Below are 27,309 nucleotides of genomic sequence, written 5' to 3' on the forward strand. Positions count from 1 at the left end.
TCAACCCCCAATTGTCGTGGAAAAAGATAACTGTAAGTTCACATAGGAGAGGGGTGTCACAATGGTTGACACCAACAAGGTCTCCATCATGAACGTGACCCTTATGAAGTCCAGGGTGTTGGTGGGCAAAATGTTCAGGAAATCAAAGGACGCGAAGTTCATCCACAAAGAACTCGCTCTGTGTGGGAAAGAATGTGTTAAAAACACCTTCTGTGTGGACCACTTCGGCAACAAGTGGTTTATGGTGCAATTCACTAACGAGGATGAAATTGATTACGTCCTTGAAAACCGTCCTTGGTATGTGAAAAGGCAGATTTTCAACTTGGAAATGTGGATGGAATAGTTTAGGGAATCAGACCAAATAACATACTTAAGGGTGTGGTTTAAAATCCCTTGGATACCAATGCAATTTAGGACCCAGAAATCATGACGACCATCACTCATTGGGCACATTGTAAGGATGGATTATTGGTCTATTAATTCCCCTAATGTAATGGCCATCAAGGTTTTAATAGAAATCGACATTCATCTGCTGCTCAAGTAGGTGCTAGTCCTAAATGGGGATGATGAGCTGCCGACTTTTCTTAGTTATGAAAACATGTTTAAGGTATGCTTCTATTGTGGGAGAAGGGCAGATAAGAAATATGGATGTGATATGGAAGACCTAGAAGTTGGTTCCTTGTGACTAAGATGTTCGAGGATGAGTCGAACGTGCTGCCACCAGGTGTTAAGGATGACTGTATGACATCGGCAAACTTAGAAGACGATCTCATCCTTTGCCTTCTGCAACCAGCAAGTAGCAAGGAAAATGGTCTAGGAGATAGGTTAAGAGAGGTCCGAAGAGGGACGACAGGGAGAGGGTAACTGCGTCGGCTGCGGTTTGTCCGACAAAAAGAAAAAAAGATGTGATGGTTAAAGGTGTTGGGAGTAGAAAGATGGTTGGTGACAACTAATGCCGGAGTTTAATAGTGTACAAGTGCAGCTGGTTTAATTTAATGTTTAGGACATTTTAATTTATGTTTCATGTCTTAGCTAGTACCTATATTTTGCAATTCCTAGGTTATTTAATCCTCGTTCAGGTTATCTCAAATTTTGTTTCAATGTGGAGTACTTAACAATCCAAGCTCGAACTCAGTAGCCTTATTATAATTAATTCTTTCAACGCTATATGTATTTATTTCGTCGCTGCGATAACTGGAAATGTCACTTACACATTAATCTTTCATAACTTGTTACATAAATTCATTCATTATACAAGTACCAATCTAGAAGAATATTAAGAAATAATGGTAGTTATCATAAACTGTTACAAACGTTCATTCATCATAATAGCGAATTCACAAATTCTCGCAAATGATCATCCAACATATAAAGTTGCTAGGGGTGCCACTTAAGTCATCCAAAACAAAAAACAGCTCATCACACAGTTGTCCGACACATTAAATTCATCCCACAAAATTACAAACTCGTGAGTGATGTGATATATAATAACACTCAAATTAAACCCCCTTGTTGACAATTGTAGTATGTATGTAAGTAGGGATCGTTCTAGGCCGGGGATTAGAAGGGATTGCTAATCTACTCTAAACTAACTTAAAAACACAAAACTAAACTTAAAAACAGAAAACTAGACTCTAAAACTCTTACCTAGACTTAAATGACTCAAAACAAGCTAATCAAACTCAAAACTGCACAAAACAATCAAAAAGACTCAAAATAGACACTAGGAATGATTTTGGACGAATTCTAACTTAACTTTGACTCAAAACACTAAAGGAAACAAATTAAAACAGGTTTTAACTACGTAAAACACGAAATATCAAAGGGGGGATTGGTTTTGACGAATTTAAAGTAAAAACAAGTAATTGTAGAAACAAAATAAGTTTAATACAAAATTGGGTGAATTAATGGGTGATAGGCTAACTAGAGGGTCATTCTCCACATATGATACACTTGCATACAAATCGGTTTCCAATTGCTTTTCCAATAAACCATGAATCTCAACACCCCAGATTAACCGTGACATCACTAATTAACCCTCAGATTTTCCTTAAATCATTGAATTGGACGGACAGCGCATTGGCAACCAAATTATTCTTCCCAATTTCCCTACATGAACTGCATAATAGAGATACAAGCAAAGATCATTAAGCTCTGTGAAAATCATAAGCATTGACAAGGCATTCATAACTATGACATCATGATACTCATGCCAGGAATTTAACTTAACACGATCGTGACCAGCAACCTCCACTACTTGTGAATATAAGTTTATAACAATTATGTGAAACTCCCTTATATTCTAGCATCAAATTCATGCATGCAAACTAAGTGTGCACCCTCAATCAATATACAAGAATAAGTTTTGAATCAAGCAGTTAAGTAAATTGCATTCACAATTTATGACATCACAACTGCAAGTAATCAATTCATATTGCAAATATAATCATGGTTTCAAAGTCTCCTCTTGCCAAAACGAGTTTAGCTCCTCATGTTCGCAAAACAAAGATAATTAAACTTAAACATTGAAAACAAAAGATTGAATACACCTAGAAACGCTCTAACAATCCAAGCTTGAATGGGAGGCATGGCTCCAAGCTATCCTTTCTCCTTTTTCTTTGTTGTGGCACAAGGTGGTTATGATGTATTATGGAAGGGTAGTGCGGCTTTGTGTGTGTAGAAAGGATGGATGGTGGCTGAATGAATGAATTCTGTTTATTTTATGCGGCAGATTCTATATATTTTAGGGAAAGGATAATGGCTTTAATTAAATGTTTTGGGAAAGATTTGGACCCCAAATCCTCAAGGAAAAAGGGTAATTAAAGTCGGAATCCAAGAGAGAAAAGGGAATGAAGGGTGCGGCATGGAATTGGGAAAGGGAAAGGAACTTCCTTGCACAGCAAGGAAAGAGAAATGGGAAATTGGTGTGGCATCCCTCTTTGACTGGGATTAGGGCTTCTATAACTTATATTTAAGTGTCCTAAATTAATTAGGAACCCCTTTTGCAGCTGGAACATAAGTAAGAAGAGATTAGGATTGACTAAGTCAAAATAAGGTAGTTTGGCTCTTGTTTCCTTCTTTGTAGTTGATTCCTTTTCTTCCAAGTCTTGAATTAATTTCTTCCATCTCTGTAGCAAATTCTTAGCCTTTCTTGAACTTCAATTTCGTCCATCCACCTTGCTCCAAGCATGTGCTATCCATTCCAAGCCCAAAACTGCTCCAAATTGCTCCAAATTGCACTTTCTTGCCACTTTAGCCAATTGGACCTACAAATACACGAAAATAGCTTAAAATACTAAAATAACTAGGAATTAACAACATAAATGCAAGAAACCTAGCTAACTAAGTCGCATAAATATGCTCTTATCAAATTCCCCCACACTTAGCTTTTGCTAGTCCTCGAGCAAAATAAAACAAACAAACAAAACAAATAACAATCTAGACCTTCCAACATTTGCCTCAGGGATTTCCAATGAACATGACATATTAAAAATCACTACTCCCACATATTTTAGTTCTCTTTACACTTGAGTAAACACTTAACCACAGTCACCACTCACTAGCTCGCATTTAATCAATTAAAACAACATTTTGAAAGTAAAAGCAAGAAAGTAATGAAATTGACACTTAGAATTCACTTTTGAATGTAAAAATCCACTTTAAACACAAAGGGAAGATTCACACAACACTTAGTGATGTGAAAATTAACTTGACACACAAATTAAACCCCTGATGTTGACAATTGTAGTAAATATGTAAGTAGGGATCATTCTAGACCGGGGATTAACTAGGGATGCTAATCAACACAAATAAGACTTAAAAACACTAAATTAGACTCTATAGACTCAAAACTAACTCAAAACACTCAAAACAGCAGTAAACAATCAAAAAGACTCCATTCTTGACCTAACAAGTGATTTTGATGAAAATAAGACTTAACTTAACTCAAAAGACTAAAAGAAAACAGATTTTGACTCAAGTAACAAGACTCAATGGAAAGGGGATTGTTTTTGATGAATTTAAAACTTAAAACAGAAACTTTGCATAAAACACTTTATAAAAACGAATTTGGTGAATTAAAAGAAGGGTGAAAGGCTAGTTAGAGGGTCCTTCTCCACACATGACATATGCATACAAACCAATTTCCAGTTATTATTCCTTTAGACTATGAATACAATGCCCCAAATTAACTGTGAAAAGCACAAATTAACTTTCAGATTTTCCTTAACTCATTAAATTGGATGGAATATGCATCGCAACCAAATTATCCTTATCAAGTTCCCTAACTATGAAAAGCATGATAGAAAGACATATCAAAGGTCATTAAGTTCTTTGAAAACCATATTGACGAAGCACTCGTAACTATGAAAAACATGATACTCATACCAAGGATTTACTTAACACAATCATGACTAGTGACTTCCACTACTTGTGAATGTAAGTTCTTAATTATTAGGTGAAACTCCGTTATACTCTAGCATCAAATTCATGCATGCAAATTAAGTGTCGACCCTCAATCAACATACATAAACAAGTTTTGATAACTCAGATAAGAAAATCACATTCAAGACTCAAGAAACAATAACTGGATGTAATCAATTCATATAAAACATATATATAATCATGGCTTCGAATTCACCTCAAACTATAAAGAAATTAGTTCCTCATGTTCATCATAATTGAAAAGCAAATTAAAATAAACATTGAACTAAAACTAAGGATAGAAAGAACCCAGAAGCAGTCCATACTCCAATGGTAGGCACGGCACTCCCTTGGATGGTGGCAAGCACGGCACAAGTCCTTTTCTCCTTCCTTCCTTGCTGCGGCACTTAGGTGATTTAGGTGTATGTGGTGTGAATTATGGTGTTTGATGGCTGAATGAATGAGTGAATGAATGGATGGGGGGGGGTTTTCTGTGGCATAAACATGTATATATATGTATGATGCACGGCACAAGTCCTAGGGAAATCAGATTAGGGTTTAGTAGAAATCAGGTGGGAAAAAAACTAGGGTGCACGAAAATCTGAAAGGAAAAGGATTGCTCAATTCTCTAAGGAAAAGGATTGTAGGTTCCAGAGCTTTTAGAAGAGGGAGAGACGCCACCTTTCTAGGGATTCTAGAAACAATGTGTTTTGTGGCAGAAATTGAGACTTCTAGAAAGGATAAAGGGGAAGGGTGCGGCACCCTTTTAGGAGCATATAAGGCTTCTAGAAATCAGGTATTTAGGTTCCCTTGCAGCTAGAAATAAGGTAGAACAAGATTAGGTTAGGATAAGGTTTGGATAAGATAAGGTTGTTTGGATAATGTTCCATGTTTCTTGCTCTTTCCTTATCTTCTTTGTCTTGAACTTGTTTCTCCAAATTTGTAGCATGTTCCTAGCCTCTTTTGACTTCAAATTCATCCATCCACCTTGCTCCATATGCAAGCTATCCATTCCATGCCCAAAACTGCTCCAAATAGCTCAAAAATGCACTTTCTTGCTTCATTTGCCATTTAAACCTACAAACGCACGAAAATAGCTTAAAACACTATAATAAATAGAAACTAACTATGTAAATGCAAGAAAACAAGCTAACTAAGTCGCATAAATATGCTCTTATCACTTAGGGCCTGATTCAAACTTTTGGACCCTTTCTTCAACAACCAATACTTGTGAGTTCGTTCTCACTTATTTCTCAACTCCTTTTCTTTTTTTTTTTTTCTCTTTCTTTTTTACGTTTTTTTTTTTCGTCTTTTCATAGATTTTCAATGAAAACCTTCCCCCACACTTGTTTTTCTGCAATATGTAGATCAGAAGGAATTCCCTCTAAGTCATGCTTCACTATCCTTTAAGAACAAAGGTATTGATAGTCCTATTCTAGGCTAGGTAAGGATAATGTGGCTAACAAAGAAAATAGGCTAAATAAGGCTCAAAAAGGTTAAACCTACAATACAAATGCAAAGGGTAAGGCTTTTTGGCTCTGGTTTAACTAAACAACTTTATCTTATTGTGTGTTATGCAACCAATATCATGCTTTGAATGAAATAGGCATGGTTCTAGTATTTGGATCTATAATGATGAAAACACATTCTAAGTAGCAACCAAGCAAAGAAATGATGAGATCAAGCAACTACTTTAGAAAACAAGAAAACATAGATTAATAACTCTCCAAATAAATTTCAGGCTCAAGTCTTTTAGGGTTGTAACGTTAGTTTAAGTTCCTTCCTTCAAGCATGTTACAAAAATTGATTTTTTTTCTTGTGATTACATGTGAATTCGTAAACGACAACTACAACTAAGCATAAACCAAAGAGCAAATCAAACTTCCATCCATGTTTGTAACTTTCTTGAACAGTCATGCAATAAAAAACCAAATCCTCATCATTGTGTTAGAAGGTACCCTAAGACACAAACAAACACACAAAAACAACTCTAAAAACGACTCTTTTTGGGTTTTTCGAATTTTTTTTTTCAAATTTTTGTATTTTATGTTCAAAACACATTAAAACACTTCAAAACACACTAAAAACACTTCAAAACAGTGAGAAACAACATTAGAAGTGATAGGTGATAAAATCCCACGAAATTCATGAAAAACACTTTGTTTACCCCCCCCCCCAACACTTAAACCAAACATTGTCCTCAATGTGTCAAACAAAAGACTCACACTCAAACATTCAAACAACAACTAACAAATATGACTATCATGGCAAAGTAAAAGCAATAAAGAGTAGGGTTTCGGAATGCAAATCTGGTTGTGGATTGTTGGAGATTCCTGGGTCTTCTTTATTCAAATGCATGGGTTGCCTTCCAAGAAGCGCTTGCTTTAACGTCTTCTAGCCGGATGATACCTCCTTTTAAGCTCCATTAGAGCCCACGGCATGGAGGGGTATTTCCTCCACAACCTGCCCCTCAAAGTTCTCATAATAAGGCTCTATGAATGGAAGGGGATAGTGATCCTCCCTGATTGTGGTGTTGAGCTTCCTAAAGTCAATGTGAACTTTCTCACAACCTTGATTTCGATTGGGAACCTGCATCAAAGAAGGTAACAACCTATTAGTTGAAATGGGAATTGGAATTGGGATTGGAGACTTACAAACATATTGTGATGGAGGCTCAAAAGTGGCAGCACTGTCAACAAAATCACTAGTGGTGTTCTCGGCCAGATTGGGTGTTTTTAGGGCAGCCACTCCAATTCCCTCTTCGATAGTGGTTCTAGATGCATATTTCTTCATAGGTGTTGATCGTTCCTGCCCTATATCTTTATTCACATCAATGGCAAAACAAGGGTGAACTTCATTAGGATTCTTAATAGATTCAGAAACATTGAATTTAATTATATCACCACCAAACTCCATTGTTAATGCTCCCTTGGCCACATCAATTTTGGTTTGGGCTGTTTTCATGAATGGTCTTCCAAGTAGGAGTGGCAATGGTGGAGAATGAGCTGAATCTTCCATTTCAAGCACATAAAAATTAGCTGGAAAGATTAAATGATCAACCTGCACCAAAACATCTTCCAAAACTTCTTTTGGATATGCATTAGAACGATCGGCTAATTGAATAATAACTCCATCATTTTTAAGCTCTCCTAAGTTCATAGATGCATAAATAGAGTAAGGCATGACATTAATGGATGCACCTAAGTCTAACATAGCATGTTCAAACCTGGTATTACCAATTACACAAGGGATAGTGAAACTACCTGGATCTTTGCATTTAGGTGGCAGCTTCCTTTGTAACATTGCAGAGACATTTTCACTTACATGCACCACTTCCTTGTTCGAAATCATTTTCCTTATGGTGCAAAGTTCTTTCAAGAATTTGGCATACTTTTGAACTTGTTTGATTACATCAAGGAGAGGGATATTGACTTGCACCTTTCTAAATGTCTCAAGAATGTCCTTATCACTCTCTTCTTTCTTTGATTGCAAAAATCTGCGAGGGAAAGGCACATTTGGTGGAATAACATTAGAAACAATTGAATTTGGACCTACCTTACCTTTGTTGGACGGCCTAGGGGCATTGAGTGGCTACGGCAAGGGTTGCTCCACCCTTGCTGTGGCTTTGCCTTTGTCCTCTTCCTCTTGCAGTAGCTTTTCATCCTCCTTTTGGCTTGATTTGGGTGGTTGTGGGGTGGTTCCAACTTCTTTGCCACTTCTTAACATGATAGCATTGGCGGTTTCAAATCCTCATCTTGGATTCACAATGGTTGAACTAGGCAGTTTTCCTTGCTCTCTAAATTGGCCCATGAATTCTGCTATTTGCCCCATTTTCTTCTCCAATTCATCCACCTTTTTAGCTTGATTTTGCATCTCTTTGGCTTGATTTTGCACTCCCTGCGTCAAAGAGGTGAGTAATTGAATAACTTTATCATTATCCCAGGGGGTGGTGGACAAAATCCTCCTTGTTGTTGAGGTTGTTGAGGCTCCTTCCACTTCATGTTTGGATGATCTCTCCATCTTGAATTGTAAGTGTTTGTGTATAGATCATATTTGGGTTGATTTTGGCCTTGAAATCCCACGACATGGGCATTCTTCCATCCTCCATTCTCTATCAATTGAGGACATTGCTTAGAGGGGTGTCCTTTGATGCGTTACGAATGTGACACACAAATTAAACCCTATTTGCGACAATTGTAGTAATGATGTAAGTAGGGATCGTTCTAACCAGGGATTAACTAGGGGTGCTAATCTAATATAAATTGACTTAAAAACACAAAAACTAAACTTAAAGACTCTAACTAGACTACTATGACTCAAAACTGCCTAAAACAATCAAATTGACTCAAACAAAAACTAAAACTTGATTTGGACGAATTTGAAAGTGCTTGTGACTTAAAATACTTAAAAACACAAAATAAGACAGATTATAATGACTAAGACTTAACAAAATATGGGGGGATTATGTTTGGATGAAATTAAATTTAATGGACAGATTGTAAAGAAAAACAAATTGTAAGACAATTTGTGATGAACCAATGGATGATGGAATAGCTAAGGGGTTCTTCTCCACACATGATATTTATGCAACGTAAATCAATTTCCAGTTATCAATTCAATAAGTTATGAACCTCGACACTCCAAGTTAATTAGGTCCGCTTAAATTAACCTTCAGATTTCCCTAGAATCATTGAATTGGATGAATATGCATCGCAACCAAATTATTCCTAACAAGTTCTCTATATGAACAGCATGATAAAGACACAAGTTATAATCATTACGTTCTTTGGAAATCATAAGTATCGACAAGGCATTTGTAACTATGAAAAGCATGATACTCCTGCCAGGAATTTACTTAACACGATCGTAACTAGCGACCTTCACTACTTGCGAATATAAATTCATAACAATTAGGTGAAACAAACTTATACCCTAGCACCAGATTCAAGCATGCAAATTAAGCGTGCACTCTCAATCAACATACAAGAATAAGTTCTAAATCAAACGGTTAAGCAAATTGTATTCACGACTTATGCAACGATAACTGGAAGTAATCAACTTATTTCACATATATAATCATGGTTTCAAATACACCCTTCGCCAAAACGAATTTAGCCAATCATACTCAAAGCAAAACAAAGATTACATGAATTAGACATTGAAATATAAGATAGAATACACCTAAAATTGTTCAACAACTCAGAATGAAGAGCCAAACAATTGAGTGAATCTGTCTCCTTTCCCTTGCTTGCGGCAGATTGGGTGATGATGGTTTCTGGGTTGTTTTGATGATGTAGAATGGATTTGGGGTGTTTAGAGGCACGACAAGGGATGTAGGTTGAGTGTGGATGAGTGTTTGATGGTTAGAAGGTGGTGGAGGACTCGGCAATGATGGTGGAAGAAGGTGGAATGGCTGGTTGTGTTTCTGGGTTGCAGAATGGTGTTTTGGGATGGATGGATGTGTGTGGGAGTGAATGGACAAGTTTTGGTGGTGAATATCCCCTCTAGGGTTCGGCCAAGGGCTAATTATATGTGTTTTGGGAAGTTAATAACATACCTAATTGAGTTATGATTCAGATTTCCTAGTCTAAATAGAAAAGGTAAGTGAATAAAGTCCAAATAAAATCAGAAAAGGGTAATGCACGAATTTAAAACAAGTAAGGAATGTCCTTGCCTTGCAAGGAATCAGAAATTAAACCTTTTGCACAGCAAGGAAAGGGAATTTAAGGTAAGGTACAAAATTGGTGCAAAAGAAGGAAGGAAAAGTCCATTCCTTGCAAGAAATCAGAAATTAGGACTTTAGGGAAAGTTTTAGAACTAGGAAAGTGAATTAAACTAGGAAATAGGAAATTGAAATCAGGAAACACAAGGGAAGGGTGCGGCACATAGTTTATGGAAAGGTAAGACACAAAGCAAGAGGTATTAGAATAAGGGAAAGGTCCTAACACATATGGAAAATAGGGAAGTTTACACAAAGAAAGGGAAACAACCTTCCTTGCACGGCAAGGAAGGGAAAGTTGCAAAGAACCTTTGTTTGTTGTCCAAGGGTGCTCGGGAGCCATCTTAGTTGCTAAAACTTAGAGCGTTCTTGATTTAGGAAAGGTCAACCAAAATAGGAAACTTTGGCTTAACTTTCCTACTTCAAGTAGTAATCCTTGTGTGATTAGGAATCTTCGTCCAACTAGGAATCCTCATGTGAGTGGGAAACCTCTTTCAATTTGAAAACCTTCTCGTAATTGGAATCCTCGTCGTAGTAGGAATCCTTGTCGTAGTAGGAATCCTTGCGACATCAACTCTTCAATTTCGTCCATTCCTTTTGCTCCAAGCATAAGCTATCCAATTTGTGCCCAAAAGTGCTCCAAAAGGCTCCAAAATGCATACTTTCGCCAAATACGCCTTATGAACCTGAAAACACACAAAAGAAGCTTAAAGAACTAAAATAACTAAGAACTAATAACATAAATGCATGAAAACAAGCAAACTAAGTCGCATAAATATACTCCTATCATCCTTGCATGGTGCACACGCCACATACACTTGCTTTTTGCACTTTGGATCCATCAACAACCTGTGACATAAGAACAGTGAGATTAGCCAATTAAGATTGAATTTCAGAAATTGCACTTACCTCATTCACTTGTGGTTGCTGCCGTGGGATGTCCCTTTGTCCAACTCCCTCGTATTGTTGTGCATTCAAGGTTTGATTAGCAATTAAGGTCTTGGTATCAATTGGTGTTTTGTCAACCAAAGCTCATCCCGCTGATGCATCTAGCATTTGTCTCTCAATTGGAAGAAACCCTTCATAGAAATATTGAATTAGAAGCTCTTCTTTCATTTGATGTTGAGGGCATGATGCAACTAGACTCTTGAAATGCTCATAATACGCTAGAAATGACTCTTCTTGGTTTTGTTGAATGCCACTAATTTTCTTCCTCAAAAGAATGACTCTTGAAGTGGGGAAGAATTTTTCTAAAAATGCTCTCTTCATGCTTTCCCAAGATGTGACAGTTCCAGGTGCTAATTCATAGAGCCAATCTTTAGCCTTTTCCAAAAGAAAGAATGGAAAAGCTTTCATCTTCAAAATATTGCCATCCACGTTGATTGGGGGTCATGCTTGAACAAACCACTTCAAATTCCTTTAAGTGATTGTTTGGATCCTCCATGGACAGCCCATGGTACTTTGGAATGTGATGCAGCAAGCTAGACTTTAATTCAAACTCATCGGTCTTGTCTTAAGCTGCCCTAGGATATTGAATGCATAGGGTACGGCATTGTCCAATCCTGAGGCTGAAAGTTCCTTGATTGTTCGATTATCCATGATTGGTTATTCCTCTTCTTCTTAAGTCGTGGCCTTTTCTTCCTCTTCTACTTCAGATTCTGAGCTAGAACTAGGTGGACCAAGATATGTGCACGAATAGGTTGAGAACTTCGAGTCATAAACTAGTACCTAAAAATAAGAAAACAAAACAAAGTTAGATACTAAAATAAAAACACACGAAAAAGAAACAACGGGGGATTAGCAAAGTTGCTAATCCCCAGCAACGGTGCTAAAAATTTGATGTGATATATAATAACACTCAAATTAAACCCTCTTGTTGACAATTGTAGTATATATGTAAGTAGAGATCGTTCTAGGCTGGGGATTAGGAGGGATTCCTAATCTACTCTAAACTGACTTAAAAACACAAAACTAAACTTAAAAATAGAAAACTAAACTCTAAAACTCTTAACTAGACTTATGTGACTCAAAACAAGCTAATCAAACTCAAAACTGCACAAAACAATCAAAAAGACTCAAAATAGACACTAGGAATGATTTTGGACGAATTCTAACTTAACTTTGACTTAAAACACTAAAGGAAACAAATTAAAACAGGTTTTAACTAAGTAAAACACGAAATATCAAAGGGGGGATTGGTTTTGACGAATTTAAAGTAAAAAAAGAAACAAAATAGTTTAATACGAAATTGGGTGAATTAATGGGTGATAGGCTAGCTAGAGGGTCCTTCTCCACACATGACACACTTGCATACAAATCAATTTCCAATTGCTTTTCCAATAAACCATGAATCTCAACACCCCAGATTAACCATGACATCACTAATTAACCATCAGATTTTCTTTAAATCATAGAATTGGACGAACAACGCATCAGCAACCAAATTATTCTTCACAAGTTCCCTACATGAACTGCATAATAAAGATACAAGCAAAGATCATTGAGCTCTATGAAAATCATAAGCATTGACAAGGCATTCGTAACTATGACATCATGATACTCATGCCAGGAATTTAACTTAACACGATCGTGACCAGCAACCTCCACTACTTGTGAATATAAGTTTATAACAATTATGTGAAACTCCCTTATATTCTAGCATCAAATTCATGCATGCAAACTAAGCGTGCACCCTCAATCAACATACAAGAATAAGTTCTGAATCAAGCAGTTAAGTAAATTGCATTCACGATTTATGAAATCACAACTGGAAGTAATCAATTCATATTGCAAATATAATCATGGTTTCAAAGTCTCCTCTAGCCAAAACGAGTTTAGCTCCTCATGTTCACAAAAAAAAGATAATTAATCTTAAACATTGAAAATAAAAGATTGAATACACCTAGAAACGCTCCAACAATCCAAGCTTAAATTGCAAGCACGGCTCCAAGCTATCATCTCTCCTTTTTCTTTGTTGCGGCACAAGGTGGTTGTGATGTATTATGGAAGGGTGGTGCGGCTTTGTGTGTGTGGAAAGAATGGATGATGGCTGAATGAATGAATTCTTTTTATTTTATGCAGCAGATTCTATATATTTTAGGGAAAGGATCATGGCTTTAATTAAATGTTTTCGGAAATATTTGGACCCCAAATCCTCAAAGAAAAAGGGTAATTAAAGTCAGAATCCAAGAGAGAAAAAGGAATGAAGGGTGCGGCATGGAATTGGGAAAGGGAAAGGAACTTCCTTGCACGGCAAGGAAAGAGAAAGGGGGAATTGGTGCGGCATCCCTCTTTGACTGGGATTAGGGCTTCTAGAACTTATATTTGAGTGTCCTAAATTAATTAGGAACCCCCTTTGCAGCTAGAATATAAGTAGGAAGAGATTAGGATTGACTAAGTCAAAATAAGGTAGTTTGGCTTTTGTTTCCTTCTTTGTAGCTGATTCCTTTTCTTCCAAGTCTTGAATTAATTTCTTCCATCTCTTTAGCAGATTTTTAGCCTTTCTTAAACTTCAATTTTGCCCATCCACCTTGCTCTAAGCATGTGCTATCCATTCCAAGCCCAAAACTGCTCTAAAATCCAAATTGCACTTTCTTGCCACTTGAGCCAATTGGACCTACAACCACACGAAAATAGCTTAAAATACTAAAATAACTAGGAACTAACAACAGAAATGCAAGAAAACAAGCTAACTAAGTCGCATAAATATGCTCCTATCAGTGAGCTAATGGAAAAAGATCCCCAACTAAATATATGAACAATAAACAGTTGTTTCTGGACTAACATTGTTCATCACATTGCCTTCCTACACTAACTCTACACTAAAATTCTTAATTTTAACTCACTCTACATGTTCTGAACCCCATGCAACATGTCAATTGCCATCCTTAGTCGAAATGTAGGGATGTTGGACGACATAATTACATCTAAAGGAAAGCCAGTGAACAACAACTAAATCACTTTTAAGGTGAAAACATCACAATCCCCCATGTGCAATACAACAAGTCATCAAGTTTCAGAAAGAATAAATAATTTAACTAAACTAAGTAACAATTAACTAAAATTTCAACTCACCCATTATCTTGTTGTAGGGACCTTGGACTTATGTCGATCGGCCAAGGACCCTTCTTGACATCCCTTGACAGGGTAAAGAGGAGATCCAGCAAAACGTGAGCGATGGGAGCCAATTTCGTAGTCGCTTGCCACGTGTAGGTGGCCATATTCATGCAACCCCTTTTCCGCCCTCTACTTTTCACTTCAGCATTCCTCTCATCATAGCTTCCTTGACAGTAAGACTATCCATAAGTGTTTTCATCGAAATGAAAACACACTCAACATCACAGCCAAATTTTCAATATTAGGAGAAATTAAGTGGGATACATTACCAAAAACCAATCCTTGTGTTGGTAGTCACCATTTTACGAATCTTCCATGCCTTATCCTCATGCTTTTTTAGGGGATAAAGCTACAAGTGAATGTGTTGCAATATACAAAATATAATTCAACTGTCACAACAACCCAATAACAACACATTTGTTTTAGTCTACCACACATAAGGTTTACTCACTTACATCTATTAACAGCCAACCTTCGTGGTCCAAAAGCCGCCTCCATAAATTGGTGTCTCCAACAATCATGAACTCCAATTGGGCAACCAGACTAATAATGTAAACAAAAAATTGTTAGCCTCATTGTTGTACTCATTTCATCAATTGTTTTGAAGCATACATAAAATCGTAATGTTAATGAGTTACTTCTTCTCTTTCTCGTTCAACTTATTGAAGCTATAGAAATATTACATCACCTTAACCACACATTTCTATGTCCATAACTTTAATTAACGCTTCTCTTTGCACAATATCCTCATCCCCTCTTAATCCCTCGCCTTCCCCTTTTTGCCTTCGTTCGTTTATTCCACCTCCTAATCCCCCTCCTCACCCACTGATTTTTCCTCCCATACCTCAAAGCCACTTTTTTCATCACCCCCATTTTCACCACCATCATCTTCATCTTCTTTTGGTTTTTCTTCTTCTTCCACAACGGTTTGTACATTGCCACCAATTTGACCACCCAGGTCTTCTTTTTTATTTCTCCTCTTTACCTCTTTCCTCTTCTTTTGCCTAATCGTCTTTTGACTTTTCATTTTTTTCTTCTTCTCCCTCTTCTTCGTCTTCTCCATCTTCTTCAACTTTTTCTCCCACATTTTTTTCCCTTCATCTTCTTCCTTGGTATTCTCCTCCACAGGTTTTTCCATCACTACCCTCCTTAATTCCTCCACCACGTTTGACAACTCTTTTACTTTTTTCATGAAATTCTTGTTTGATATCTCTTTCTCGTGGGCCAACCGCTCAAATAACACCTTTAACTCCTTCAACTGCATTTTCAACTCACATACATAATTTGTACCAGGAGTCAAGTTCTCACCAATCACAACATCCGCATCGTGCCCCGACACCCAATATGCTTTCTTCCTTACCACTTCAATCAGAATAATTTCTTTAATTGTACAGCCTGCCATTTAAAGGCACACATCATAACATTTCTCACGCATACAATATTCACACACATGCACTTTCAATCATAGAATTCAAAAGTGTTGCAATACATTTATACCTCTCGGCTCCTAGTTATATACAACTACAACTACTTATGGATCGGCTATTTCTTTGTTGTCTTCCACCGCAAAATTCTCGGTGTAGCTATCAGATCTACCATCTTACAGTAACGTAGGGGCTTTTCAAGTTTGGGAATTTTTTCGTATGCCCACACCTACATGTATTCGTCAATAATCGAAACTCACTCACATTCATAAAGCCAATATTACCAATGAAAGCAACACATATTACATGAAAAGCATACGAAAATCCTTTACAGCCCCATCCGGACCGTTGCACCTTCTTTGTTCCCCTAACTTCTCCTTCTCCCTCCTCCTCATCTCCCTCGCCATCCCCCTCAACTCTACCTTTACCTCTCCTTAAAGCAGAAAACAAGAGGCTATCATGAAGTTGTTCGAAGGAGATGGAACCTCATGCAAAGTTGTTAAACCTATCCATTTCCTCCACGAGGTCGAGGTAGTCTGGATTCATAGTAACGTTGTTCTTCGCCCCTATCAATACAGCCTCGCCAAAGTATACCATCCCTAGTTTGAGGCATCGTCCTTGTTCTTGCACTCCTTAAATTCCTTTTCAAGCTTGGTGCAAGTCACGAATATTTTTTTGCTGACTTTCTTGGGGACGGCCTTCACTTTATCTTTCCCCTTTTCTTTCCTCCCCTTACTACGTTTACCTATCAACCCTACTTTCCTAGGAAAATACTCCCTCAACAGCCTAATCCTTTGTAGCTTAAACAAAAAAAAAAAAAAAAAAAAAAAAAAAAAAACCATTTGACATAGATCAACAAATTCCACCTAATTACATCCACGAACATGCATAATTAACCTTACACCAAACTTAATAATGCTTAACAGAAATAGCAAAATGAAATTCTAGCGTTCCATTTTCAAAACTCACCAAATTTGAAATTCATTGGGGGAATAAAATATAACCACACTTATTAGGGAAGCAGTCTGACCCCAGCTCGAATGAAGCGAAAAGCACGTCCTTTCTTTGGAACCCACTGCACAGCCTCCAACCAAAGTCCCCTGATTTTCTTCACTGCTGTCTGGGAATTATGTGAGGCCAGACAACACAACCACAAACCAACTATTACTGGGTTTGGAACATGAAGCAAGTTTTTGAACGGGAAGGATATTTTCGACGGCAACAATGTTTGAGCAAACACAGGAGAAGGAGTGTTTTTTAGGAGGACAATACTTACTTAAGGCGGAAAGTGTTGATGCCAGGGGTACAATTTAAATCCCAAGAAATTTTGAATTCATCCCGAGTATCATTTTAATTAATTGACGGATCATTTAGGACACAGTTTCATTATCTGTCCGCAGCTTAGAAATCGCGATCAACCATTAGCCAAATTTCAATTCAAGGCTAGGTAAACCCAACTTAAGGTCCAAAATATGTTGAAAGCCTTATTCACTAAATTTGTTTTCTTCATTTCTCTCCAATTTCTAAGTTTTTATTTTATTTTTTTAAGTGAAAATACCGAAATTGAACCAAATTGTAATTTTAGTTTTGGAAAAAAAAAAAAAAAAAAAAAAAAAAAACGAAAGAAAGAACCGAACTGAATGAAACCGAACCCACCCCTAGTCACTTTGGCTAGAAATTTATATATATGAGTTTTATGTCTCCAGTGCATTAACAATGGCCTAACAATATCAGTATAGTTACTCGAAAGGATCGAACATGCAATCATGTGGTAGAAGTTAGTACAGGAAGTTACTGCAAAATGATAGAATAAAAGATGTGAGGTAGAGCAAATATGCGAGTGAATAATGAAGTGAAGTACTAAATACACTTGAGCTTGTAATCATGTTTTTGGGTTTTGAATTTGCAGTTGGTTTTAGACTAAGCTACACAATGAATGAGCAATTTGAGACCTTCTACCTACAAGTGGAGAGACAAACCAACTAATTAAGAAGCATGATGCGTTGCTTGTATCTTCAAAGCTTAGAGAGGACAATGACATTCACATGCTGCTTAAGAAGCAACTAGACTGGGGATGATATTACTGCCAAAACACATACATATATACATATATAGATATGCATATATATATTTTTATATATAATAGCTAGCTAATGACAAATCAAGTTGCCCATTTGCCGTTGTAGTTATGGCTGTAACAAATGCAAATTGTAGTTGGATGTTGAAATAACATTCATCAAAATGGACTAATGAGATCGACCCGTAAGTATACAATCTGTGCTACTAAAGCATCGTTATAAAAACTATTTCTGCGATGCAGTAGCATTGGTTTCAAAGAGCCAGAACATGGAGCTATCGAGACTTTTTACATACCAAATTTTGGTGTGGCTTTGATCTTTGATAAAACCAATGTACAAATTACGACGGTCATCGATCACCAGTTGCAGCTGTCTTTATACTCAACAGCTACGTACATTTTTTTTAGGGTTTAAGAGTTACAGGGGCGTAATATTTTTTAGGTTTATGTAACATTGCAACTAGAACTTAATATTTTGTAGGGTTTATCTGTGTCCAATGATAAAGACTGTTGATTTCCCATATATATTGACATTCCAATCATCTTTCCAATATTTATTATCAAAAGATATAAAATTCAGTTACTTTAACTACAAGAATACATCAATTTTATATGGTATAACACAACAGAAAAATAAAAACAACAAGCTTAAAGGACAAAAACTAACACGTAGAAAAGCAGCAATAAAACCTAAACCCTAGAGCACCATGAATATGGCTATCACCACCTCACTGAACGTCGCGATCAAACCAGCAACATCTTGCTAGAAAATAATTGTAGAGTAGATGTGGTTCTTGGGAAGACTCGGTCTCAATGATGCAACTGCATATAATAACAAATAATAAAGGCTCTTATATAAACGCGCTTACCAAAATCTCTTTTCGTTTTATATGACACTAGTTTCTTACCACACGCTAACACGTATGACAATTGACTTATTTTTTATTAAAAAAACTGAATTTATAATTAATGATTTAAAATAATTTTTGAGTAACTCATATAAAACTACCTTAACTATTGGGTCACTAATAGTTTCATACCTCGTCTTTAAAAAATTTCAATGTTATACATTATCTTCGAATTTGTTGCAATGCATACCTTCCGTCAGTTGTCTGTCAATTCCTCTGTTAAATATTGACGTGGCTTGAGGCGGGGCCCATTTTTTATTAAAAAATTATTACAATAATAATTTACCTAAAAAACCAAAAAACCCCAAACACCATCTTCCCCGATCCCCCTTCCCTGCAACCCAAATCCAAAACCACTCCCACCCACGTCATCCTCCTCCTCCTCCTCCTATCCAACCCCCAAACCCTAATTGCACCCTCCTCTGCAAGCACTCATCGTCGGCCACCCTCGATCTCCTTATCCTCATTCTCGTCCTCTTCTCTGGGCCCACTCGTTTTCCTTGCCTTGCTCCTAAAACTTTGGTGCCATGTAACCGCGCCTGGGTTGCAACGAGGTAGACGTAGCTACCGGAGAGGGAGGCACCGAGGAGGTTGATGAGGTTGGAGTGGTGGGAGGGTGGGTGCGAGGGTGGGTGCGGATGAGGAGGTGGAGGATGGGTGCGCGGTGGGTTTGGGGAAGATGGGAGGGGGAAGAAAGGGGTGGGTTTGGGGAAGACAGGATTTGGGTTGCAGGGAAGGGGGTCGAGGAAGATGGTGTTTGGGTTTTTTTTTTTTTTTTTTTTTGGGTAAATTATTATTTTATTAATATTTTATTAATTTTTTAATAGAAAATGGGCCCCGCCTCAAGCCACATCAACATTTAATAGAGGAATTGACAGACAACTGATAGATGGTATGACATTGCAATAAATTCGAAGATAAGGTATGACATTGAAACTTTTTAAAGACGAGGTATGAAAATGTTAATGACCCAATAGTTGAGGTAGTTTTATGTAATTTACCCATAATTTTTTGAAAAAGAAGTCGGTAACTACTTCTCTACGTGAGGTGGTTTCTTTTGAATGTTTTTCATTTCAGATTATTTTATTATTTCACCCCTTCTTCATTAAGTTGTCTTGTTTTAGTGCTGCAGTAAAGAGGGACATTTTTTGATATTATGAATGTTTCACTATTTTTACCTTATGGCTTTATATATATAAGGAATTGTTATTGGCACTCCAAAAATCTCATTCTACACTCCAAACTTTCTATATTAGGAAAGAAAAATACACTTGTGAGGAGTGTAGAATGAAATTTTTGGAGTGTCAATAACACTTCCCTATATATATATATATATGTATGTATGTATGTAATATTGCAAAATTTAAGGTGTAAATGTCACATCCCGACCCGGGGCGGATCACTTCCCGGGCCCACTTCCACTACCGTAGCACGATATTGTCCGCTTTGGGCTTACCATTCCCTCACGGTTTTGTTTTTGGGAACTCACGAGCAACTTCCCAGAGGGTCACCCATCCTGGGAGTGCTCTAGCCCTCTACTCGCTTAACTTTGGAGTTCCTACGAAACCCGAAGCCAGTGAGCTCCCAAAAGGCCTCGTGCTAGGTAGAGATGGAATATACATATAAGGATCAGTCCCCTGGGTGATGTGGGATGTCACAGTAAAAAAGTATGTAAACTAGGGTGTGAATTAAAAAGAGTATATAGAATAAAATTAGATTCAAAGAACCACCCTTTACAAAAAAAAAAAAAAAAAAAAAAAAAAAAAAAAAAAAATCAAGTTCGAACTTCAGTTGTAGATTTGGCAATTTCTTACATAACTTATTAACACGACACGTAAATAACAAGTTTCGGGTCAACACAATAATTAATCGGGTCATTATTGGGTCACATGATAATAACCCGTTAATAACAGATTTACACGAGAGTGACGCGCGGGTAACCTGGTTCGACACAATAAGAAAAAAGTTATTTTGATAATTTTAATTTTTTAAACTACTAAAAAAAACTTACTATAAAATACAATAGATATAATAAATATGTATAAATTGTTTATTAATTATTCTTCTATTATTATTCTATATAAATTTTAAAATTTAAATTTTATTCATTTATTTATTTTTATAGTATATTATAGGCAAAGATTGAGATTAAAAATCATAAAACACATTAAAATAAAAATATCAAGTAATTTAAAAATACCAAAAAATTATAATAATTAATTTACATGTGCAAAAAATATGAAAAAATATACAAACGCTCGTAGTCGCATCCTCTACGCTTTGAGGATGGGTATAATCGTTTGAATTTTTAAAACCATACAAACTCTCATGAATAGTATTTTTAAGGGATTTCAAAATAAACAAAATTCATAATCATTAATGTATAAGTTTGAAAGATGCGAAAGCATAATAAACGTTCATGATTGCATCCTCAATGCTTAGATGATGGTTACATGGTCGTTTAGATTTTTAAAACCCTCCAAATCTCATAAACAATGCTTTTTATTTGAGTACAAAATTAATAATTATTATTGTAGAAGTGTAAAAAATGCAATCACTCGTAATGAAAAGTTTTACAACTTTCATGAAGGGGTCAACTCCTAAATTTAGTATGTATATATTAATTTAGTATTATGTTTTACATTTTTTTGGGTTAAATTATGTTTTTCATTTTCAGTTTTATTAATTTAAAATATATTTTTCTTAACGGGTAACAGGTCGGATCATATTACCTGATAATATTAACGGGTTGATTTCGGGTCGGGTCATATTACCCGTTTACTTACACAACCTATTAAGCTATCAGATATGACACAAATACAAGAAACACGACACAAATGTTAGGTCTATTCAATTAGTTAAAAATATCTATACCCAAACATCTTAAAATTCAGTTAATTAAGAATATTTATATCTAAATGTGAGATTTTGAGTGCCACTAGCTCTCTCGCTCTCTCTCTCTCTCTCTTTAAAAGAACAAATTACAAATTACAAGTTAATTAGAAACTGGAAAAGCGGACAATATGGGAATAAAATTGAAAGAAGAGGAGCTGACTGTCGTCACATCATAAGTCAGTTGCTCAAATAACGTGCCAAAATTGCCAACTAGTACTACGATCTAATAGTATTCATTTTTACTAGTAAGTAAGAGGTTTTAGATTCGATCCTTACTATAGACGAATTTAAATTAAATTATTGTTAATATATTGTGAGGTTAAATCTATTTTATCTCTTAGTGTAAATAGTATGTTTATTATTAAAAAAAACGCGCGAAAGCTTTAGCCGCGCGCGCCCTATTTAGGAGATAAGGGCGTAAATAATGCCCTCGTGATTCCTCTGTATTATTTTTGTTTTTTTTAACCTTTTACCTTCTCATCTCTCTCGAGAAGTGAAAACTGAAAACACGCTGCACACTTTGGCTTCTCTCTCTCTCTCTCTCTCTATAAATACAAAATTTTCTCTGATCTCTGTGTACCTTGCGCCCCTTCTCTCTCACTCTGTTCTGTCGAAGAAGTACACTCTATCTCGCAGGGGTCTCAGAAGGAACTGAGTTTTTGTGAAAGAAACTTGCATAAACAGAAAGCAAGTTCTGCTGAGTCTCCTGCATACACAACAATGTTGGTTTTGAAAGACGAAGATCCTCGCATCCATGGCATTAAAACCAAGATTCGTGTCGTCCCAAATTTCCCCAAACCTGGTTTGTTCTTCTTTTTTCTCTCTATTTTTTCGTCCTATTTAAACTTTTTTTTTTTTTTTTGAAATTTTTTTTGCTCATCGAGCTGTTTAAATTTTATGAGTGTTTGTTTAAAACTTTGATTAGCTGAAGTGGGTTTCAATTTTTAGTGCAGAAAGTGGTGAACTTTGTATAGAAAAATGAAAATTTACATTTTTTTTGGTTCCTTTCACTTACAACCTATTGTTCTTACCAAATAATTAAAGGGCTTGTTTAACTTTGCTTCTTCTTGGGTCTGTTCTGCTGAAACAAAATTTGGGTTTGGTTTGGTTGATTTACTGGAACTCGCATATGCTGTGCAGGAATTATGTTCCAAGATATCACAACTTTATTACTTGACCCAAAAGCCTTTAAGGACACAATCGATTTGTTCGTTGAGAGATACAAAGGCAAAAACATTTCAGTGGTTGCAGGTAAAAAACATAAAGACCAGTTTTTTATTAATAGTAATTTTCTTTCTCTTTAAGAACTTATAAACGCAAATGGTGGATTGCTGATTCAGATAGTGCATTTCTCTTCAACACACTGGGTCGTGAGTTTAAATCCTACCCTTTCTCTTACTATTATTTAGGGCAGCAATAACGCTTGTATTAAAAATAAACGTATAAACAACCAAAGGCCTAAAGCTTTTTAAAGAACTTTTGGTAACAGTGATTAACTTGAAGGTGGTGGGGTCCATGGTTTGAAGAAAAGTAGGTGTGAGTGATGTAGAAAGTAGAAACGCTCTCTACTCTAATATTGCTTAGTTTCTCTTTGCCCTTTAGAATGCTTCAGACATTATGGGAAGGAAAGTGTTATTCACATGCCTAGTTTTATTTGTCACACATAATTTTTAGCTATTAATTTTTCTCAATTCATTCGTTCTGACTGCAAAAAATTAAGTGAAGTGTGTAAGAGGTAAAAATAAGAGCATGGAAATGGAAGTCACAATGGGTTTTGGGAGAATGTTTTGTTTGACCTTAGCCTTGTTAGTGGGTTATGCCACTGATGATGGTTCTCCAACTTCTCTACACTGATGATAATTTTCTTTTTAAATTTCTTCACATTTGCTCTCTCCTCCCCCCCCTGGGGCATATGGTTGGGTCCAATTTGCGGGGATGGTGGTTGGCGACGCTGCCCACCTTGTTAAAAGTGGACCCCCATCTCAATTCGGCCGAATTTTTTGGCTTCATTTGCCCAACGTCACTGTTGGATGACCCTAATTTATTCTCCTTTCATGTTCCTTTGTTTATTTCCTTGGGGCTGCATTTGATGCATCGTACTATTCTGACTATTTCAGCCATATATACTAATTTGCGCCGTGCATTGTTGGAGTTTATTATCATGATGTGATTAGTTTACTGTAATAAGGTATGCATGTTTTGCTGTCTTGGCGTGTTTTTGTGGATAGATTTTCTTTTGGCCCTTCAAAGATTGATAAGGGAACCTTTGAGGGTTCCCTTAATAGATTGGAGATCCTTTTGCTTGGCCCTACATATTTTGGAAAATATTACGTTGTGGAAGTTTATGAAGAAAAATGCACTTTGTGTATATGGAGTTGTAAAGTCGCATTGATGTCTCGAGGAATCTAATCGCGATTGACTTGATTACATTCATAGCTAATATATTACTATAGGTCCTACAGAGTTGAAAATCTAATGTCATCTCATTATTGATGGGCCTTGATTCTCAGTTATTATATTCATCTCCCAAATGATTTGGTTTATTTATTTATGTTTTGTCATGATTTATGTACGGTAGGATTTCTCTATTTGTGCGCTTATGTGGACTTATGCTGTCTTGTTGTGCTAGTGAAAGCCTTTTTACCTATTGTGCAATCGGAAATGATAATCACAAACTCTTTTTCTCCTTCTACGCCATAATGTTTAATCTCGCCCATTGTTTCTGTTTGATATATACAATCTGACGGCCAGAAATAAAGAGGAGTGTGTAAGAGAAAAGGAGTGGTTATCATTTCGCTTTTGGAATCTTCCTCAAAATTACACCCTGTCGTGGACAAGAAGTGGAGTTTCTTATTGAAATGATAAGGATTAGCATGCCTTCTTTATTATCATATGAATTGATGTTACCTTGTTGAACAATTGTTTGTGCTTGATTTTGCTACTAGAAGAACCAGTATTCCGTAGGTTTATGTTTCCGTCAATTACCATTGAAACCAAAGCCTTGATGATCCCATATCGGTAGTAGTCTTGTAATTTGTTAACCATTGACAGATCATTGCATTCTAGCAGAAACTTAAAACCTGAATATGCTTGGCCCTGTTGGAAACATAAAACCTGGAAATCAAAATGCAGTCAAACGGGTTGGGGACCTGAAGATGGCTGGAAATTCAAAAACTGACAATAAAGATGCTTTCAAATGGGTTTTAACTTTCTTGCATTCTCCGGTACATTTTGAATTATTTGTGCTGGTGCACATCTATTACTCTGTTATCAAAGCTAGTTATTATCAACATAGAAGTTGTGTTTTTCGGGCCTTTTCGAAGTTAGTAGTATTAATGTTGTATTCTTTGAAGTCTCGAGTTTTGTATTAGCATGACAATCTGCCATACCTGTGTGATGTTCTGAAATATGATGTTTCGTTTTTTGTTTATTCCAGGAATTGAGGCACGAGGTTTTATCTTTGGTCCTCCGATAGCATTGGCAATAGGAGCAAAGTTCGTTCCCCTGAGAAAACCAAAGAAGCTGCCTGGTAACTTTATCCTCTTAGATATTTTGTGTACATCTCTTGGTATAATTGACTCTATGTTTTTGTTCGATATGTAGAGTATGTTCAACAAACTTTGATGTATTGACAAACTTATATACTGCTGATTAAACGGAGTTTGGTAGTTTGTGGTTCTTTTCATTTTATCAATCTTGCTCAAAGTGCTGCTGCATCACAGTTGTTCCATTCCATAAGTTCAGATACCGCATAATGATATATTTTCTAATCACTTTGAGATCAAGTGCAATACGTCTTAACATTTTCTGAACAAGTGCAAGATAGTCTGCTTCGTTAGCACTTAGCATATTATAGACCTCCCATTTAAAGGGACGTTTTTTATGTCTCCAGTTGATCCTTTGAAGACACTGCTTGGAACTGCCTGCATTTTGAGCAACTCAGAATCCTTGATAGTTAATGATGTTCCGTGTTTCTTTTGTGATTTTGTTGTCTAATTCTTGCACTAAAACATATCTATTTTGTTTTCTCCCGTCTAGCCCTTGCCGGTCTTCCATTATGCCATGTGTATAACACTTATGTCCCTCTGATTAATTTTTGTTGTTAAAAGGTCAAGGATTATCGAGGCAGTTTTGCTTCGATGGACTATAGAGTTTGTTACATATGCCTAGATTGCATCTCTTTTACCTCTTGAGATGAAGTTGTGGGTAATATTAGGATTGTTGTAAAACTTATCTGTGGTGGCAGGTGACGTTATTTTTGAAGAATACACTCTGGAATATGGAAGTGACCGTCTTGAGATGCATGTTGGAGCAGTAGAACTTGGCGAGCGTGCTCTGGTGGTAGATGATTTAATAGCCACTGGGGGCACACTGTGTGCTGCAATGAATTTATTGGGTAATCAGTCTTTTGATATTATAAACAAGGTGTTGGTTAAGTTATTGGAACAGTTGACAGTTTATGCTGGACGAATGACTGGTGTATCCGTTGTTGATCTGCTTCTAACTTTCGTATTTCAATCGATGTTCCAGTTGTGTATAACGTATCCGTTTGTTATCTCTGGTTGACTCTCTAGACCTTTGGGCTGATTCTGTATGTTTGTTAATAAATGAAATGTTTATCTCAGAACGCGTTGGAGCAGAAGTGGTCGAATGTGCGTGCTTAATTGAATTGCCAGATTTACAAGTGAGTTGATTTGGCTCTTGGCCTTCCTGAGTTTGCATTGCTATGTTTAGAGCCGCTATTATCACTTCAGTGACTTCATGTCTGGATGTTGCAGGGACGTGAGAGGTTGAACGGAAAGCCACTGTATGTACTAGTTGAATACCAATGACTGGCGAGACTATATAATTCATCTGCATCTGTACTGCATGACAAACATGTACATTAGAGGTACATTATGGGCTCTCCCATCTCCGGAATCTGATTTGTTTCACTCCATCCATCCCCCTTTTTTCCGAGTTTCAACAATTAATGAATTTTGATGAAAACTTCGGTTATTGAGACTCGTTTTAGCTAGTACTAGTAGCATTAGAGCATCAAATTATGGAAAGCGCTTCGTTTGAAAACTGCTGTAAGACTCAGTTTCTTTGTTTTTCGTCGAACTAATTTATGTAGGAGAATTCTCACCCCTTCTAATCTCTCTTTTCTTCCCTCCCCTCCTACTCAACCCTCATCCTATGTTTCTCGCTGTTCATAACTGCATACATAGGGAGTTCCGTTGTTAACCACCACCACTAGAGGGAGTTTGGGCTTTGATTTCAGATATCAGTTGGGTGCAAAATGATTCAATGCTATTTCTGAATTTTTAACCCAAATATCAAACTCTCAAGACTCGCTACGGTACATGTCCCAATTTGACTTCTAAGCATTAAGTAAATACATGTACCGTACCCAAGTTTCAAACTCTCGTGTTCTAATATAACTTGTATTTTATATTAACCAGGTGAACTAATGCTGATTGACTCACAAGGCATCTTGTATTTTATGTCTATACCATTTGTAAAAGGGTTAGTCGCATACTCAAATTGGTCCCCGTCATTTAAAAATTGTCAAAAATTAACTTTAAAAAATTTTCTTTTAACTTCATTAAGAATAAGAGTAACTTACATGGGATAAACATGACAAACGTAGCTTCAAAGCAAACCTTGAGAGTTGGAGAACTACCATAGAGACGCCACAAGGAAAATACCACAAACATTCTTTGACCATTGCAATCGTCAGTACAGAAGCAGTGCTATGAGTCACTT

General features: G+C 36.5%; 1 protein-coding gene across 1 annotated transcript; it reads left to right on the top strand.

Moving 5' to 3' along the window:
* Positions 1-22,060: 22,060 nt before the first annotated feature.
* LOC103964783 (adenine phosphoribosyltransferase 3) lies at positions 22,061-26,691 on the top strand. The gene is made up of 6 exons (XM_009377753.2): positions 22,061-22,363; positions 22,702-22,812; positions 24,998-25,090; positions 25,808-25,957; positions 26,187-26,245; positions 26,340-26,691. Exons 1-6 carry the CDS (start codon positions 22,282-22,284, stop codon positions 26,391-26,393), a joined length of 549 nt encoding a protein of 182 aa, XP_009376028.1. The 5' UTR covers positions 22,061-22,281; the 3' UTR covers positions 26,394-26,691.
* Positions 26,692-27,309: the final 618 nt, after the last annotated feature.

Source organism: the organism of the source record quoted next, unplaced genomic scaffold (assembly GCF_019419815.1).
Source record: "Pyrus x bretschneideri cultivar Hongxiangsu unplaced genomic scaffold, Pyrus_bretschneideri_v1 Contig14, whole genome shotgun sequence".
In the NCBI taxonomy this organism is placed as follows: domain Eukaryota; kingdom Viridiplantae; phylum Streptophyta; class Magnoliopsida; order Rosales; family Rosaceae; genus Pyrus; species Pyrus x bretschneideri.